General features: G+C 41.5%; 3 protein-coding genes across 3 annotated transcripts in view; 2 read left to right on the top strand and 1 right to left on the bottom strand.

Moving 5' to 3' along the window:
* prorp (protein only RNase P catalytic subunit) overlaps positions 1–1,790 on the top strand; it is a 14,269-nt gene extending 12,479 nt beyond the window's left edge. The window contains exons 9-10 of the mRNA XM_005738723.2: positions 1,326–1,524; positions 1,616–1,790. Of these exons, the coding sequence (XP_005738780.1) occupies positions 1,326–1,524; positions 1,616–1,747 (331 nt within the window). The 3' untranslated portion in view covers positions 1,748–1,790. The remainder of the gene's footprint in view (positions 1–1,325; positions 1,525–1,615) is intronic.
* Positions 1,791–2,563: 773 nt separating this feature from the next.
* Positions 2,564–10,843, top strand: psma6a (proteasome 20S subunit alpha 6a). Its single transcript, XM_005738722.2, has 7 exons — positions 2,564–2,745; positions 4,079–4,173; positions 4,300–4,381; positions 7,108–7,263; positions 7,872–8,050; positions 8,654–8,748; positions 9,089–10,843. The coding sequence occupies exons 1-7, from the start codon at positions 2,670–2,672 to the stop codon at positions 9,144–9,146; spliced, it is 741 nt and encodes a 246-aa protein (XP_005738779.1). The 5' UTR covers positions 2,564–2,669; the 3' UTR covers positions 9,147–10,843.
* A 1,246-nt stretch (positions 10,844–12,089) lies between these two features.
* On the bottom strand, positions 12,090–15,822 carry nfkbiab (nuclear factor of kappa light polypeptide gene enhancer in B-cells inhibitor, alpha b). The gene is made up of 6 exons (XM_005738721.1): positions 15,460–15,822; positions 13,814–13,919; positions 13,527–13,737; positions 13,019–13,107; positions 12,654–12,914; positions 12,090–12,559 (listed from the first exon to the last, which is right to left on the bottom strand). Exons 1-6 carry the CDS (start codon positions 15,711–15,713, stop codon positions 12,524–12,526), a joined length of 957 nt encoding a protein of 318 aa, XP_005738778.1. The 5' UTR covers positions 15,714–15,822; the 3' UTR covers positions 12,090–12,523.
* Between the last annotated feature and the right edge of the window lie 1,091 nt (positions 15,823–16,913).

The raw sequence follows: 16,913 nt of genomic DNA, 5'->3' as shown, positions 1-16,913 counted from the left end.
GAATGTTCCTGTTTACTAGTTACTCTGTAAAACGGTAATCAGTAACTATTTTTACTGCTTCATGAAAGTAATCGGTTGCATGATCTGTTTGTTTCACTGGAGCGCTACCTTCAGCATGCGCTGGGTGGTTAGCAGCCGGGATGAAAATGGTCGATTGCTCCTTCTGGTTTGGGGGGGGAGAGTTTGTGCCTCAAATGAGTTGAGGTGTCTCGGGATCTTTATTCACAATGATGCGAAGGTGGATTATAAGGTCGGCTGGAAGATGTTGAGTCAGTAGAAATGTGGGCATTGTGTCAGACTGTCAGGGTAGGAAGAGAGCTGAAGTTTTATCCCTAGAATGCCTGCCAGGCTTGGAGATCGGAGGGAAGCCTGGAGTAGTGCTGCTGCTCCTTTGTGTTAATAGGAACCAGTTGAGGTGCTTCTCCCTTGTGCCTTCGCTTTGGAGGGGTTTTTTTTTTTCCAGCACATCCAACTGGAAGGATATCCAGACCTGGGAAGATCCCAGGAGGATCTGGAAGGCATTGCTGGGGAAACAGACAATTGTTGTATTATGGAAAATTGTTTTAAAAAACATCTTTACGGACTGTAAATGTTTCATTAGCTTTCCTTTGTCATGTTAGAGCAACATTGCATATTTAGCACTGAGCGTTGTTGCTTTCGGCTGGTCTCAGGCTCGCTAGTAGCAAGATTCACTGATTCACACACAGATGCAGAAATGGCTCCTTGAATACCATCTTCTCAAACTATCTTGCTGACCTTTTTTGTCCTGGAATAGGCCAAAGCGGGACATTCCTGCATGGTGAGTAGATGCAGACCAACAGAGTTTTTACATTTAAGCTTAAGTGATGTCTGTCTTGGCTTGAAGACATTGTCTCAACAAGCACTGTGCAAACCTACAATGCAATCTGTCTATACAGCCACAGCTTGTGGCTCTGGAGCCTCTGGAGAGATTAAATCTGTTGGCTGGGTTGATAACACCTTGGTGTCCCTCCAAAATAGCTGGAGGAGGTGGCTGAAGAGAGGGAGTTACTATTCTTGACCCGAATAAGCAGCAGAAAATGGATAAATGTAACACCTTAGAAATGTATTTGTTTTGTGATGTGTTTAAGTTGATGGTAATACCTGCCTGTTTAAAAGGCAGCACACAAGCAAAAAAAAGAAAAGAAATGTCATTAAAAATCATCCAAGAATCAAAAGATCCTCTTTAAATGTGTTTGTGGGTGCTGCAACACAATCTGGGTGGCTGACATATATAGGAAACCATAACACAGACTATGAATTCAGATGTAGAGCTCTGCTTATTTTCTGCATTTTGTGCTTTTCAGTTCAGAGGATGACCCCTTCCTGTTGTACGCTACTTTGCACTCTGGGAACCACTGTCGGTTTGTAAGCAGGGACCTGATGAGGGACCACAAGGCCTGCCTGCCAGATGGAACCACCAAGCGGCTCTTCTTCAAGTGGCAGAGAGGGCACCAACTGGTGGTGGACGGGCACGTCACGGCGGGCAGGAGGGTCCGATTTCAGGTGGAGAATGAGACCATGAGAAGAGAGGGTCAAGGCTCAAAGAAGGAAGCATCACAAAATTAACTCTGTTTTCGTTTGTGTGTTTTCCCAGAGTATTCCCAGCTATGACACCATTGTCCAAACCTCAGGAGGAAAGTCATGGCACATCCCTTATGATGAAACAGAGGACAGGAGCACCTATGAAGTACCACAACACTGGCTGTGTCTCAACAAAAAGCTCTGAAGACTGTCTTTTTTTTACAGTTTGGAATATAAAAAAAATGCTGGTACTGCAGACTTTTAATAAAACTGTGGACCTGTAAATAAACATTTACCATCACTGCAGTGTCTGTACTGTTTTAATCATATTTCAATTTAATATGATTAAATATTAGATAATAGGTACAGCCAGATCCATGGATATTTGAACAAGATGTACAACAAATGTAATTTTTCAAATTTTGGCTATGTGCATCCACTAACATTGGACTTTAAATAAAACAATTAAGATGTGATCGAAGTGCAGACTTATTACATTAACTGCTTAGGAATTACAGCTATTTTTATACACAGTCCCCCATTCACAGAAATACAATAAATAAATATCTCATATCCTGCTTGGAACAATTTGGTTTTTACTCAGAATATAAACCAAATACAAAAACCCAAACACTTTCTTTTAAAAATATTAACCAGAAGAAAAAAAAATCTAAGGAAGTACAACTTTAATTGTGCAGCACAAGTTTGAATATAATTTGAATTTTCTCAAGTTTCCAGAATCTATTCATAAACACAATCTCTCGGGAAACATTCCTTCTTAAAGGTCAAACGGGAAAAGAAAGCAAATCTAACAATCTTCATCTGTAGCTGGTGAAAAGGCCTTTTAGGAAAGAACTTTTAGGTTTTGTCTTTACTCCAAAAAGAAAATTGCACAAACGTCATATTCTGTAATTGTCAAGAAATATATTTTGATATTGTTACGAATACACCACCTGATTGAACTACTTGTTAAAAATAAAAATACAAAAACTACAGACAGTTGACCCGGATATGAAAGCTCTCGTCTGCTTCCGGTGCAGAATCGTGCCATGTTTTGCTTCTGTTTTTACCTCAGTTTAGTTTCAGATTCGGTCTAGACCACTTTACCTCAATTATTTCCTGCCGTCATGTCCCGGGGGTCGAGTGCGGGGTTTGACCGGCACATCACCATCTTCTCCCCGGAGGGAAGGCTCTACCAAGTCGGTCAGTAATAAGAGAACCGAACAGAACCTTAACCTGCTCTGTCATCACTGCCTGCTAGCAGGCTAACAGCAGCTACTCACAAAGCTCAAGGCTGATTAAATATGTCACCACAGGGCAGTGTGGCAAGAAAATAGCTATTATGAAAATTAATTAAATGTATTGAGACAGTTAATCCGACTTAACGGAGCAACTAATGAGTCATATCATTAAAGCAAAACATTTCAGTTAGCTGCAATTATAGACTAGTAAAAGCTAGCTAATAATGTATATAGGGGACTAAATTAAACGTTAGTTCTAGCTTAAGGTCCATACGGCCGGCAGGACCACGCATGCGCATGTGTTTATATGAGTATTGTTTTTATTCTAACAGCATCTCTCTAAAATTCTTAAAGCAGGGGAGTCGAACATGCAGCATGCATTAATGTGCATTAGTCATTTTTGTTCTTTTGCAGATCCACATCTCACCCTGTCGCTAGCATCCTACTCTGTCACACCAGATCTCTGCATGTCTTCTGTCACTGCATCCATGAATCCTCTCTGAGGTCTTCCTCTTTTCCTCCTGCCTGCTAGCTCCATCTTCAGCATCCTTTGTCCAATGTATCCACTATCTCGCCTCTGTACATGTCCAAACCATCTTAGCATTGCCTCTCTGACTTTGTCGCCAAACCACAGTCTGAGCTCTCCCTCTGATGTACTCATTTTTAATCTTCTGGGATGAAAATATGAGCATCTCCAGCTCTGCCACCTCCAGCTTGGCCCATTTTTTCAGTGTCTCCAAATTATACATCACAGACAGATAACAAAAAATTCAACAAATAACTGTAGTTTGGAAACTGAACTACAAGAACTTGAAAACAAAATTTCAAATTAATAGAAAGAAAAACACAAAATCATAATAACTCTAATAAATTATAAAGCGTTAATTTGTGTTTCTATTTAAAGGCTAAGTGAAACAAGGAAACTGTAAGCAAATGTAAAGAACTGAATAACATAACAAATAGTTTCCTCATTCTCTTGTGTGAGTTATAATTGCTTTCAGTTCAATCATGAAGCTATGGAAATATTTTGTCAAAAGAATCTGACATCGATGTGTTAGCACTGAAGAAAGAGAAGAAGCAAAATGAAAAAGAAAATAAGTAAAAGGTGCCTTTCTTTATCAGCACCTCAAAGAGTGATGTATTTGTGACACCAGGAAGTGAAATTTACAGGTCATTTAACAATCATCATCAATTTACTGATAAGAAGAACAAGTAGCTAGTTTGTTACTTTTTTAAAATGTTCAGTCATGAAGTTTGTGTATATTTCATTTTGCCTGCCTCTCTTCACTCTTCAGAGTATGCCTTTAAAGCGATAAACCAGGGCGGACTGACCTCTGTGGCCGTCAGAGGGAAGGACTGTGCTGTAGTCGTGACGCAGAAGAAAGTTCCTGTGAGTTTGCGTTTCTTTCACATTCGTGTGATCCGATTCCTAAAACGACATTTTGATTGGTGTATCGATGGTGGCCCGTGTGGCGAGTTCATCTGTTAGGGGCGCCTTTCTTTGTGTCTTCCTCAGGACAAGCTCCTGGACGCTGCGACAGTCACACACCTGTTCAAAATCACAGAGAACATAGGATGTGTTATGACCGGCATGACTGGTAAGCAGCAGGAAGCTTATTATCTACTCTTATTATGGGGCACAATGTTAAGCTTTTTTTCTCCAGTCTTCTTTGTTTCTTTTGTATAAAATAATAAGAAAATGGGCTGATTTGGCCCTGATGCAGCCTCCAGTGTATTAGCAGAGTTGTGATTTGGAGTTAAGGTAACAGATATACTCTATATTGCCAAAAGTATTCACTCACCCATTTGAAATCAAGGAATCCAGGTGTTCCAATCACTTCTATGACCACAGGTGTAAAAAATCTAGACATGCAGACTGCTTCTGCAAACATTTGTGAAAGAATGAATCGCTCTCAGGAGCTAGTCTTGGTAATATAGTGTAACTGAAGTTGCAATATACTCTCCTCATGATGTTGCAGCCGCACATTTTAGTTATCCTCTTCTTTCCTGCAGACTATTCAGAGTTACTGAGTTACAAATTATACTTCAAATAATGCAAACTTTTTCAGTGGCATGCAGCTGAGCTTGCAGAAGAACACAAGACATTTCCAGAAACTGCACATAAACACTTGCTTGAAATTTGAGACAGAGTGTATAAAAAAAAATGTGTTTTTTCAGTCGACAATAAAGGTTGTAGAACAAGGAAGAGCAGATTTAAGTACAGGAAAAAGACAAGACAAACAGCGCTGTATGTGAGTAAACAGATGATGGTCATGTGAAGCTTACATCTGTTTCTGTTTGTGGGTTTTATTTAAGAAGCGGCAGTGTTTAATATGAAAACTCAGGTCTGTCATTAAAGTGCCAGATTTAGTCACACATACATATATTCATCAATAATCTGTGGCAGGTTTATGGTTTATATTAAAAAAAACATTTAAGATGAAACTGCACACAAGCTCGTAAGAACTGAACACTAATAGAATAATAACATAACAGTGGGTAAAAGTCGCATGATGAAATCACACACTAAAGTACAAATGAATGGAAAAAATAATGAGACTGATTATTCCTGGTAAGCAGTGTCTCATCTGACTTATGTTCCACAACAGATGCTTGTACTGGAAAAACTGCTGATATGTGCAATTAAAACTAAACCACAAAGGTTGTACTGCTTCTTCTCCTGCTCCAGCACATCCTGGAGATTCCCAGTCTCGGGGCTGATGAAACCTTTAAGAGCAACATATTAAGACAACAAGTTAATGTCAGCCTCTGCCTACATAAAGTTTGATTTCATCTAATCATGAATCGGCAGTGGCACAGCTGGATGTGCACCAACCCAGAAAAACAATCAACAACACTGTGATCGATCTGCTTGGTAGTAAACGTGCTGTGTAAACACAGAAAATTAGAAAAATTAAAGATACTTTATTGATCCCACAAGAACAGAAATTCAAATAGTGTAATAAAAACAGCACGGTTAGAAGTATGCAAGCCCATAATGAAGGCATTATTATGTTAGGTAGCACAAAATTTTATATACAACAGTTATCCATCCATCTTCTCCAATTCACAGAGAGGGCCTGGAGCCTATCCTAGCGAGAAGTACATCTTGGTCAGGGCGCCAGTCTGTTACAAAGCTCACACAGAGTGACAACCATTCACACTCACATTCAAACCTAGGGGCAAATTAGAACTACCAGTTAACCTTATCCATGTAACTCCAAAGACTGGTAGATAGCCAACCTCTTGCCGCACACTAAACAATCCGAGCTTCCTCAGAAAGTAGAATCTGCTTATCCCCTTCTTGTACACTGCATCACTGTTGGTCCTCCAGTGCAGTCTGTCACTCAAGTTTACACCAAAGTACCTGTAGCTGTCCACATGATGTTAAGTCAACCCACATCTCTTTTGTGTTGCTGACATTCAGGAGGAGGATTGACATCTCTGGCTATAATATTATTAACTGTAATGCAATAATAGCAGTGTAGACATGGCATTTTCTCTTTTTCAAAGCTCTAGCAGTCCATGTAAGCACTCAGCCAGGAATATGCTCGAACACACAAGTGTAAGTGCCCACTATGGCGTAGCTCTGTGTTGATTCAACAAAGCTAAGCTGGAAAATAACTAACCTGTAACCTTAAACAGAGGTGGTAGAAGAACTCTTAATCAGAAGGTCCAGAAAGTCCCCACCATACAGTACTCCCTCGTTAGGTATAGATGTGATCCTGAGCTTATAGCCTTGTCTGTTTCCATTTACAGATTAAAGCTACAATAACTATTCCTAGTAAGCAATGTCTCATCTGACTCATCTCATGATCCACAACAAACCCTAGTATTGGAAAAACAATGCTGATGTATACAATTAAACTAAGCTTCCTGTTAAGACACCTAGCTCTTAAAAAGGTTGGCAGAAAGCTACCTCTAAGAGCCTGCTACCACTTCCAATGAGACCAACTTACCATATCATACCAGCTGTTAATTTTTTAAAAAGTCAAAGCACTTAAATAATTCTGGCCTCCAGCCCAAGTTACAGCTTCATCTGACCAGACTGATCCTGGATGAGCCCTCAATTTTTACAGAGGGAGACCACATGAGCTGTAACTAAAAATGTTTATATTACACAACTAAACAGAACTGAAACACAAATGAACATAGTCGGATCTCCTGCAGGGAAATGCCTGACCCGAGGGCTGTATCACTTCAAAGTAATTCATTTATTAAAACAAGCCCGTGTCCCATTAGTGAGAGAGCAAATGTTTTAAATGGCAGTTTAAAGTGATGTGAGCTGCTGTGACATGATTTTCTTTCCCTTCCTTCTGTCCAGCTGATGGCAGGTCTCAGGTGCAGCGTGCACGGTACGAGGCGGCTAACTGGATGTACAAGTATGGCTACGAGGTGCCCGTGGACATGCTGTGCAAACGCATGGCTGACATCTCCCAGGTTTACACCCAGAACGCAGAGATGAGACCGCTAGGCTGCTGTACGTAATTTGTGTTCGTGTGTGTGTGTGTGTGTGTGTGTGTGTGTGTGTGTGTGTGTGTGTGTGTGTTTGCATTTTGATATCACTCCATGTATTAAAACTGAAATTGAAACTTTTTTCAGAGCATTTTCTTAATGTCTGCAAGCTTCAGTTTACACAATATTTTGAAATCTGATGCAGAAAGTTGTTAAATTTCTCCTTTTTTTTGCGTGTCTAAAAATGTGGTGTGCAATGGGGCGATCGTGGCTCAAGAGTTGGGCGTTCGTCTTGTAATCGGAAGGTTGCCGGTTCGAGCCCCGGCTCCGACAGTCTCGGTCGTTGTGTCCTTGGGCAAGACATGTCACCCGTTGCCTACTGGTGGTGGTCAGAGGGCCCGTTGGCGCCAGTGTCCGGCAGCCTCGCCTCTGTCAGTGCGCCCCATGGTGGCTGTGGCTACAATGTAGCTTGCCATCACCAGTGTGTGAATGGGTGGATAATTGTGTATAGTGTAAAGCGCTTTGGGGTCCTTAGGACCAAGTAAAGCGCTATACAAATACAGACCATTTACCATTTTATATGACTTCTTTCTTTTCTTTTTTGTCCTCTCCTGTTTTCATTCCACCCTGCAGGTATGATAGTGATCGGGATTGATGAGGAATTGGGCCCACAGCTGTTCAAGTGCGATCCAGCCGGCTACTACTGCGGCTTCAAGGCCACGGCAGCCGGAGTGAAACAGACAGAGGCCACTAGTTTCCTGGAGAAGAAAGTGAAGAAGAAGCTGGACTGGACTTATGAGCAGACTATAGAGGTAAAATATACCAGAATACACAAAATAATTCCATATTCTTTTCTGTTGCACTGGAATTTTGTCCAAAAACGGCCCGGTAACGATGAAGGCTGCAGGGCGTTTCCACCCTATGGAGCTTCGGGAATGTTGGGGATTTTACAGGATACTTTCTGGACAGCCGAGTAAGGGGAGTTAGGTGATTTTTATTGACGTATCAGGAAATGTGTGTGAATTTTATAGCTGTGACTATGTGGGGTAATTTCAGTGAATTGCTTGGTGTTTTCCAAGCCAGTTGACGTTAGGGAAGGTTGTTGATTTTTGGAAAAAAATTCAAACAAGCCCTGTTGGAGTTAGAAATCAGTCTCTGAATGGTTTCCTGTGGTCTCTGAATCAAAAAGATACTGACTTATTGAAACCCTCTTTAATATGGTAGAGTATTTATATCAGAGGTGGGTACATGAGAAACTGGGACTGTTGTCTTCCATTAGCTGAACTCAGTTGCCCACCCCTCGTATGTATGTATGTATGTATGTATAATAAATGCATATATAATAACTTTTTTCTTTTACTTTAATTTTCTGTATCATGTTTAAATATGAAGTTCTCCCCTTTGTCTCCAAACAGACGGCTATCTCATGCCTGTCTACTGTTCTGTCCATCGACTTCAAGCCCTCGGAGCTAGAGATCGGAGTCATCACGGCACAAGAGCCCAAATTCAAGTGAGTGTTTTTCTGAAATAAAGCTTCTCGATAGCTTTGAGTAAGAACGTGATCTTGAGTCAGCCACTGCATCAAATTAGTTTTGCAGAACGAAGCGGGCCGTTGCTGATTAAAAAGTTGAAAGCGTTAAAACGCCGGTAATGTGTCGGCTGTGTTGTGTTATTGCTAAATAATTTGAGAAAAAAAGGCCGGTGTTGTAATGGAAATTCCCTAAAACTAAAAACAGCTAGAGGTTGAGATCAAAGCAAGGGCTTACATGTGGAGCTTGTTCTCGATATATCCGTATGTGTGTTGGCAGAATGAAAAAGTATGACCGTATAACTGTGCGTTTGTGTTCCAGGATTCTGTCAGAGGCCGAGATCGATGCTCACCTGATGACTTTGTCTGAGCGGGAGTGAAGCGGTTTTATAAGAAGGGATGATAAACAGTAAAAAGCATCAACACACAATATTTCTCAGCTGGAAGGAAGATGAAGGAGGAGCTGGTATCATCTTCTTCAAAAAGAGATGAACAGTAACAGATAACCCCACCCCCACCCCTCCATGCTATCTGGTCACAAACAGGACATGATATTATCCATGTACCCAAACCCCTGCCCCCTCCTGTGTTTTCCTTCTGCAGCCAGCTGCTAAATGTCTCAGATCGTGGACGGGACATTCAGATCAGTCCCTGACGTGACACATAAAGTGTGACGTGGCAGCTGATGTGACAGACGGCCGCAGCGCAGCAGCTCAGCCTGAATGACTTCACCTAATGAGTGTGACATGAGCAGATTGGAAGGTGGAGGTGTGGTAACACTACAACTTACAGCACAATACCTCTTAAATGTGGACTCAGTGGTCCTGTAGCTTCACTGTGCTCGGCAGTGCTTCCTGACCATCTTTTCTCAGGGCTACCACTTACATATGTGTCTCTCTTCTTCAGTGTTTAAGCTTTCCCCTCTGCACTGTCTTCAGTTTCAGGATGAAATTCATGCTCTGTACTCGATGATAACCCAGGGAACAGCTGTGGGAATTCTCCTACAGCAGCGGGTCATTGTCACACCCCTGTTTAAATCTGCTCAGGTCACTAGAAAGCTGGTGTTTTGATCTACCTGCCCTTCTGCTGCAGCTGCTGTACATTTCCACACTTCTATTAAACACACTTTTTATTTAACACAGGTGTTTGATTCTCTGCGCACATTCATTCCTGTCTGACGGCTCTTAGCTCTCTCGAAATTACTCGACAGAGTGTACAAGTGAGAATGCAAATGTCTGAACAGTCAGCTTCCACAGTAAACGATCTTTACTATGCCTGCTTCCTGATACAAAGCGAGTATCATGTACCCATACCCACAGTTTGTTTACACCCAGTGAGAACTGCACCTAATGCAAACGATTATTGTGCTGCATTCTGCTTTGCATTAATTTGATCGTTTCGCCTAACAACACATCTTCTTTGAAAATGTATTGAATCCACTATTTTCTGATGTCTGGGAGAAATTATTTTAGATAATCACGATCTCTGTGTTTAACAAGATAATTGGGATTGGGATTTTTGCCCCAATTGAGCCGACTTTTGCTGTTTATTTCCAGTACTGGAAACGCTCCTGCCGCGGTCAATCGCTTTGCACATATCGCGACCTATGTGCCCACTCAGCAGCGCCATTAGACCGAGTACTCTCACGCTTACAATGCCCACTGCTGTCTGTGTGTTAAGTCTCATGATCAGCCTTTTGTGGGTACAAAGTAAACAAGCACTGAGGCACCGTTTACTCTGGTTAGGCTGAAAATGGAGCAAAGTTCAGGCAAAAGAACATGTGAGATGATCCATTGTCGTTAATGGTCTGGATACTTGCTTTTAAAAAGTGCAAAGCCTAAGCTTGATGTCCACACTGAAACCTTTCTTTCTCTTTACTTTTCTGAAGCGTTCAAGCATCTGTAAGGTGTAGTACGCAACGTGAAAAACACAATATTATACTTTGTGCTCCATGCCAATTATTTAAAAGCTATGGTTAGTGTTTTAAACATAAATCTGCTGATATTTTATGCCGTATGATTACAGATGAGGCCACCCAGCAGAATACCAGTCCATAAAATCAACATTACTACTTTTACTCGAAGTGTACATGGTGAGTAATAATACTCACCATGCATTTTACATTTGACTGTAGCTATTGATTCATTAATATGCCTATCACTTTAATATTGATTTTAAAGTGTTGTCTGCTGTTGAGTAGATGTACAGTACATTAAAACTGTACTGGTCCAGTTCATTCTCCCTGTTAAGTGATAACACATCTACCCTGTTTCTGTTTCCAGATTTATCCTGCGCTCAATGAGGCTTTTGTCTTTTTAAGAACAGCTCATTCAGTCGTTTTGATGCTAAAATGTTTGTCCTGTTGAGTAAGAATGTGACTTATAGCCTAAATACCCTTTTTTTAAAATTTTATATCTCTTAGCAGAAGACTTATTCAGTAGAAAACAATTAAACTCTTGTGCAGCATCATTCTTCACGTAATGCTTGTGTATTAAGGTGCAGGGCTGCCCTCTGACGCAGTATTCTGATATGTTGCAGGCTCCGTGGCCATCTCCTTTAAAGTCCTGGGTTGCCTTGTGGACCAAGGTTTACTATAAACAGTCTATAAACATGAACTTTAGTTCATGTTTTCTTTTGCGTAAGGGAGGGGAAAATATTTCATGTCTGCTAAAGTATTAAAATGTAAGGTTTAAGCACAATTCTGCAGTAATTTAATGACAGTGGATATTTATTTTACACGCAGCTCCCTTCCTTCCCAACTTCTGTCACTTGACTTCAGCATCCTGTTGTTCCTGTTCTTCGGAAGGTGAATGACAAGCAGGAATGTCGCCAATAGCTGAATTGTTCCGTTCCTGGGAATTTCCTGTCCCTTCCCTCTTAGCCACACCCTCCAGAAAAACTTCCTGATTTAAATGACAGGGCAATTGACCTCATTACACACACAGAAAAATTCCCGAAGCCTCTTATCTATACAAACACACACATCTAAAAGGAGGAATTCGCAGCTCAATTGACTACCAGTTCCTCATTCAGTGGAAAGGAGTTATCAGCGCTTTCCTGTATTATATGAAAATCAGAAAGGGAAAAAAGAAGTGTCCGGTCAGGAGTGAAGTTGAGCTGTCATGCTTTGATGGGAGCGTTTATACGAGCAGACTGAGTGACGGCAGCAGGAGGCCACGTGGTTACATTCATTTCCCGTGTAATTGCAGATTTTTATTGCCGTCAGGCGCTGCCGATTACGATTACACGCCATATACGACTACTTCTGATGTCTCGTGTAAAAATATTCCCATCCCAACAAATAACATGGTCACACAGGAGGCTTTCACTGTTAAATATGAGTGTTTTAATTTAATGGAGTGTGCTGAACCCATTTGCTGTCTCACATATACAACCTGCTCAACTGTACACATTCACAGCTTCCATAAAAAATACATCTTTGTATACACAGCATTTACACTATCATACAGCAGAGCTGCTGGAGGAACATCTTCACGTATGTATGGACGTCCACAGAATACAAGCGATCCATCCCGTCATTATGTGTCACATGCGATCATGCAGTCGCCGGCAGTCTGTTTAATTCTTCCTGCTCAGCTGCCTGGAAGCGGTCACGTCACCTCGCTGCATCGCCCGACCCCATCGTTGTCATCCACGTCACAGCAGAAGTAAGGAACGTGCCGTGCCCCCCCATCCGTCCATCCTTCACCGTCACAGCCTCTGGTCTCTGTCACTTCCCCCGCCCTCTCGCTTCCTGCTAATGTCCATTCCACTGAATGTCATCGTAATTCACCTGCAGACACATGGGAGGAAATAGAAATGGTCACACACCCAACTAGTGACACACTTCATTTGTGCCAGACCGGCTGTACGATTTTGAAACGTACCTCATCGTCAGAGTTCATGTGCTCCTCTTCGTCACTGTCGTCTGACTCGCTGTCTGGCAGCTCCCTCAGGTCAGGATGGGTCACAGAGTACAGCTCTTTGTTGATTTCCCAGTTATCCAAACCAATGGTGAGGTGATAGGGGCTGTGGCCCCCGAAGCTCAGGAGGTTTGGGTTCGCTCCTTTTTTCAGCAGCAGTTTGACCAAGAGGAGATTCTGTTGGTCCACAGCCAGGTGGAGCGCGCTGCGACCGTTATGCTGCTCCTGTAAAACAGCAAGGAGGCAAAGGCATTAGTATTAACAAAGAGACTAACAAAGACTAACAAAGAATTTTTTTATTTTTCCCATACAGAAGAGGTGTAAGTTACCTTTGCATCAATGTCAGCTCCCAGATCTACCAGTCTCTCCACCAGTGAGAGGAAACCCTGCACTGAAGCCAGGTGGAGGCAATTTTGACCTGCACAACACAGAAAAGGAAAAGAAAAATTAAAAGTTGATTCCAGAGCGAGACTGCAACAGGAAATACAAAGATGTATTTCCATATTCTTTTGTTATTCTTAGTAATTAGCAAAAACTGCTGGGTGTGGGTTGTGAAACACATGCATTCATATCAATGTTCTTTTTTGGATTTGATTTACTGTCTTTTTTAACCCCCCAAAAATACTGAGTATGCACGGCAGTGCTTAACGGAAAAATGTTTACACAAAAGTCTTAAAGAGAGGTGTCCACCTTTTTTATTTAGACATTAACTACTGCATAATAGGTTGGGTTAAGCTCCTCTTGGTCACTTAACTGCAGTCTTCGGGGCTAACTAACAGCAAGTGGACCCAAAAACTAAAATGTTAACGTGTCTCAGGCGAGGAAAGCATCACTTACCGTTATAGTTGCAGGCAGCCATCGCCGTGTGTAGGTGCTCTGGTCGGCTTTTCTGTGTGATGACGCTGAAGCAGTGCAGGTTACCGTGGCGACAGGCAATGTGGAGAGGCGTGTCTCCATTGTTGTCCACCAGCGTGGGGTCACAGCCGGACACCAGGAGGTTGAGACACACCTCCGGCTGTTTTGTTATTACCGCCAGGTGGAGAGGAGTCTGGAGAGGGACAGGTATTTTAGTAATGTCATGATGGCGGATGCAGGTGGGGTGTTAAGAGCTGTGTTGTGCATACCTGTCTCAGGTCATTCTGTCTGTTGAGGAAGTCTGTGTTTTTAGACTGGTCGATCATGGTTTTGATGAATTCTTTGGCCTCATGGATGATTGCCAAGTGGAGCAGCCTGCAGAAACATAAAAATAAAACAATTTAAGTAACAAACCAAAGATAAAAGCAAATTTTACACAACTTCGTGCCTTTTCGTCTACGTCAGATACAGTTACAAAAAAAGTATTAGCTATGAAGAAAACACTCAATTATTTTCATAAATATTTGTAATAATAAATTTACAAGGAAAAAAAACTTATTTTACACCTAAATAGAGTAACTTCCTGTGATTACAGTAAAATTGTGTAACTGTAAAACTTAAATGATTGATGTAACAGCTTCAGTTCAGAAGTGTCCCTTTGTTCTCTAACTTGGCTTTTATGCTTTTGTTTGATTTGGTGTAAAATACTATAGTGCTGCATAGAGAGTTACATTTGTTACACAAAAAAGAAAATGCACTCACTCAACAAGAATGGCCAATAGAAACATGTCTTACATAGGGGTGTCATAGTAACTGTTTATCAACGGTAATCCAGGGTTTTTCCAGATTCTTGTGAGGGTGACTTTGCTTACATGTAATCTCTCTTATCTTAACAAGTCTGCATTGTCCAGATCTTTCTGGTTTACTGATAAACAAAGATGGACTTTTATTACAAATTTTTTCTTTTTCTTTTGGGGAATGCCATTTTTTGGTGGGTACCAATTGCTTTTTTGTGTCTGCTTTTACTTTCAATAATATGTTTGCAGGAAAATAATTAGAATGTTTAAAATGTATTTTGCCTTTCAGAAAACTTAATTTGAATTATTATATATTATGTGTCAGTGCTATACTTTTCTTTGAATTTGTGCAACAAACATAAGTAAACAAAGGTTAAGCATCTACACTTGCATCACTTTTTAAAAAAAAATACAAACCTATTCCATTTGCCTGTATAATTTTGGCATAAAAGTACTTCCATAAATTTCCGGTACTCTGCTTTGATTATTTAACTTATCTCTGGCCCAGTGTTAATGCGCGAGCAGTAAGCCCATTTAAAACACTAGGAACTATATTCATCTGCGGAGGAACTTTGTTAAAATAAAAGTTGGGTTTCGGGGACTGCTTTGTTATTCCCCTTGAAATAAATGTCAATAATAACTCGTACGCGCCTCTTCGAGAATCGGGTTTCGCCCCCAGTGTCCGCTCACTGCATTTAAGGTACTTTTTTCACATTTTTCTTTTCATCCTCTTTCACTTCTCGGGAACGCGCGTCGCTTGGATTCCTTGGTGACGCGCCCGGGACTTTCCCAATCTGACCCGCGGCCATAATAGATTCCCTCCTGATAATAGCCTTTTGTTTACGTCCAGCAGCGCCGTGTCTGACCACAGGTTGACCCGTTCTTAATAAAACCGGACACTCGTTCGGTACCCCTAAAATCTTGGCTACTTAAAAATTAATCCCCCACTCGAGTTAAGGTAGGCCTCACTTGGAGCAGAACTACATTCCCCACAGGAAAGGCATCAAATTACCTCCAAGACCCGAGCTGGGCCTTCTCCTAGCCTCACTGTTGCACCCCCCCCCGAAAATAACTGGTAAACATCCGAGCTCGGTAACCTTATTCCGGGTCAAACTTACGTGTCTCCGTCTTCTGTGATCTGTGTCTGCCACTCGTACAGCTCTCGGGTTGCAGCGGGGAGCTGCTTGTGCTCCGGCGCCTCGCATTCCAGCTGGAGCCGGCGGATCTCGGCGGCCACAGCCTGGTACTCCTCCTCCTTCAGGGAATCCAAACCGCTGTCGAGCCGATCCTCCGTGGCCTGAGCCGTTTTCCCTTCTTTTGAATCCCGACTGTAATCCATTTGGTTTAATATACTGGTCCTGTGAAGATCCATGTTAGTCCGAGGTGCGTTCAGTTGTGTTTTCCGACAGCGCTGCACTGCAGTAAATGCCCTCTGCTCTGTGGCTGCAGCGGGGCGGAGCTAACAGCTAGGTGGGGGATTTCCAGAAAACTGTCACTTAGAATAACACAGCACACAGATTGCTGGCTCCAACAGGGGATTTCTGTTGAGACACATATAAAATACACTAGTCAGTTTGTCACAGGGAGAGCGAAAATACTTCTGCAGGCTGCATGTTGTGCGCATAAATCATACAGCCTTCAGGGCATTTCACATTCCTATAGACTTATTAATTATGTGAGTAATTGGATTTGGATGCATGCAACATAAAGTCATTTCTTGGTCATGCAAATTGATTAAATCAAAGGTTTTGCACCTCACCAGTGAAACTGCCCAACACCACACATCTTTAGATGTAATTCTTCAAGAAAGGGAAATTTTAGTTGGGCATTTGGTGTTATGAAAATAATGACGATAATAAAAAAAATTAACATGGAGCTCGGGGAGGTGAAGAATATTCAGAGGAAAATCTCAGAAATTCCCAGATTAAAGCAGTTAATTTTCAAGCAAAAGTACTTGTGTATTTTCTGAGATTTAAGTGGTAAACTGAGAAAAATACAAATGCACGTTAACCCCCACCCCAAATTTTCTAGGTTTAGAGTGGCACATTTAAGGGGAAAAATTAGAATATTCTGTTTGATTTAGGAGTAAAAACCTGGACATTTTCTGGGATTTAAAGTGGTAAATGTGAGACCACTACACACACACACACACACACACACATATATATATATATTTGTTAAGAATCCACATGGCTTAAGTTTCCAGTCAGGCTTATTATGACTGCAGTTGGTAAGCTCATCAAATTATACTGCAGTCTGACTGAGCAATAAGGAAATGCCAGTGATTTTCGCTCTGAATTACCACCGTACAGTCAGAAACAAGGACTTTGTGATTGGGGCCAACAGATTTGACTTCTGTGCATCAGTTTTTGTTGCAAATCCACTGTGTAACGAGAATCATTTTATTCCAGGTTCTTCTTGTATATTTATGTTTTTAATCCTGGATTATTTTTAAGGTTTTTCTCCCTCTTTAAAAAAGCCCCTAATGCACCATCTTGAATGTGTCCCAGATGTTAGAAGCACAGTTTTAAAAGTTTAATATCTTATAGTTGAGTTCAGATCAATGTGTGTT

This window comes from Pundamilia nyererei, unplaced genomic scaffold (genome assembly GCF_000239375.1).
Source record: "Pundamilia nyererei isolate P.nyererei 1_Seehausen unplaced genomic scaffold, PunNye1.0 scaffold00086, whole genome shotgun sequence".
Classification (NCBI taxonomy): Eukaryota; Metazoa; Chordata; class Actinopteri; order Cichliformes; family Cichlidae; genus Pundamilia; species Pundamilia nyererei.
Note: the sequence above shows the minus strand (reverse complement) of the source record. Positions and strands in the feature narration are given on the sequence as shown.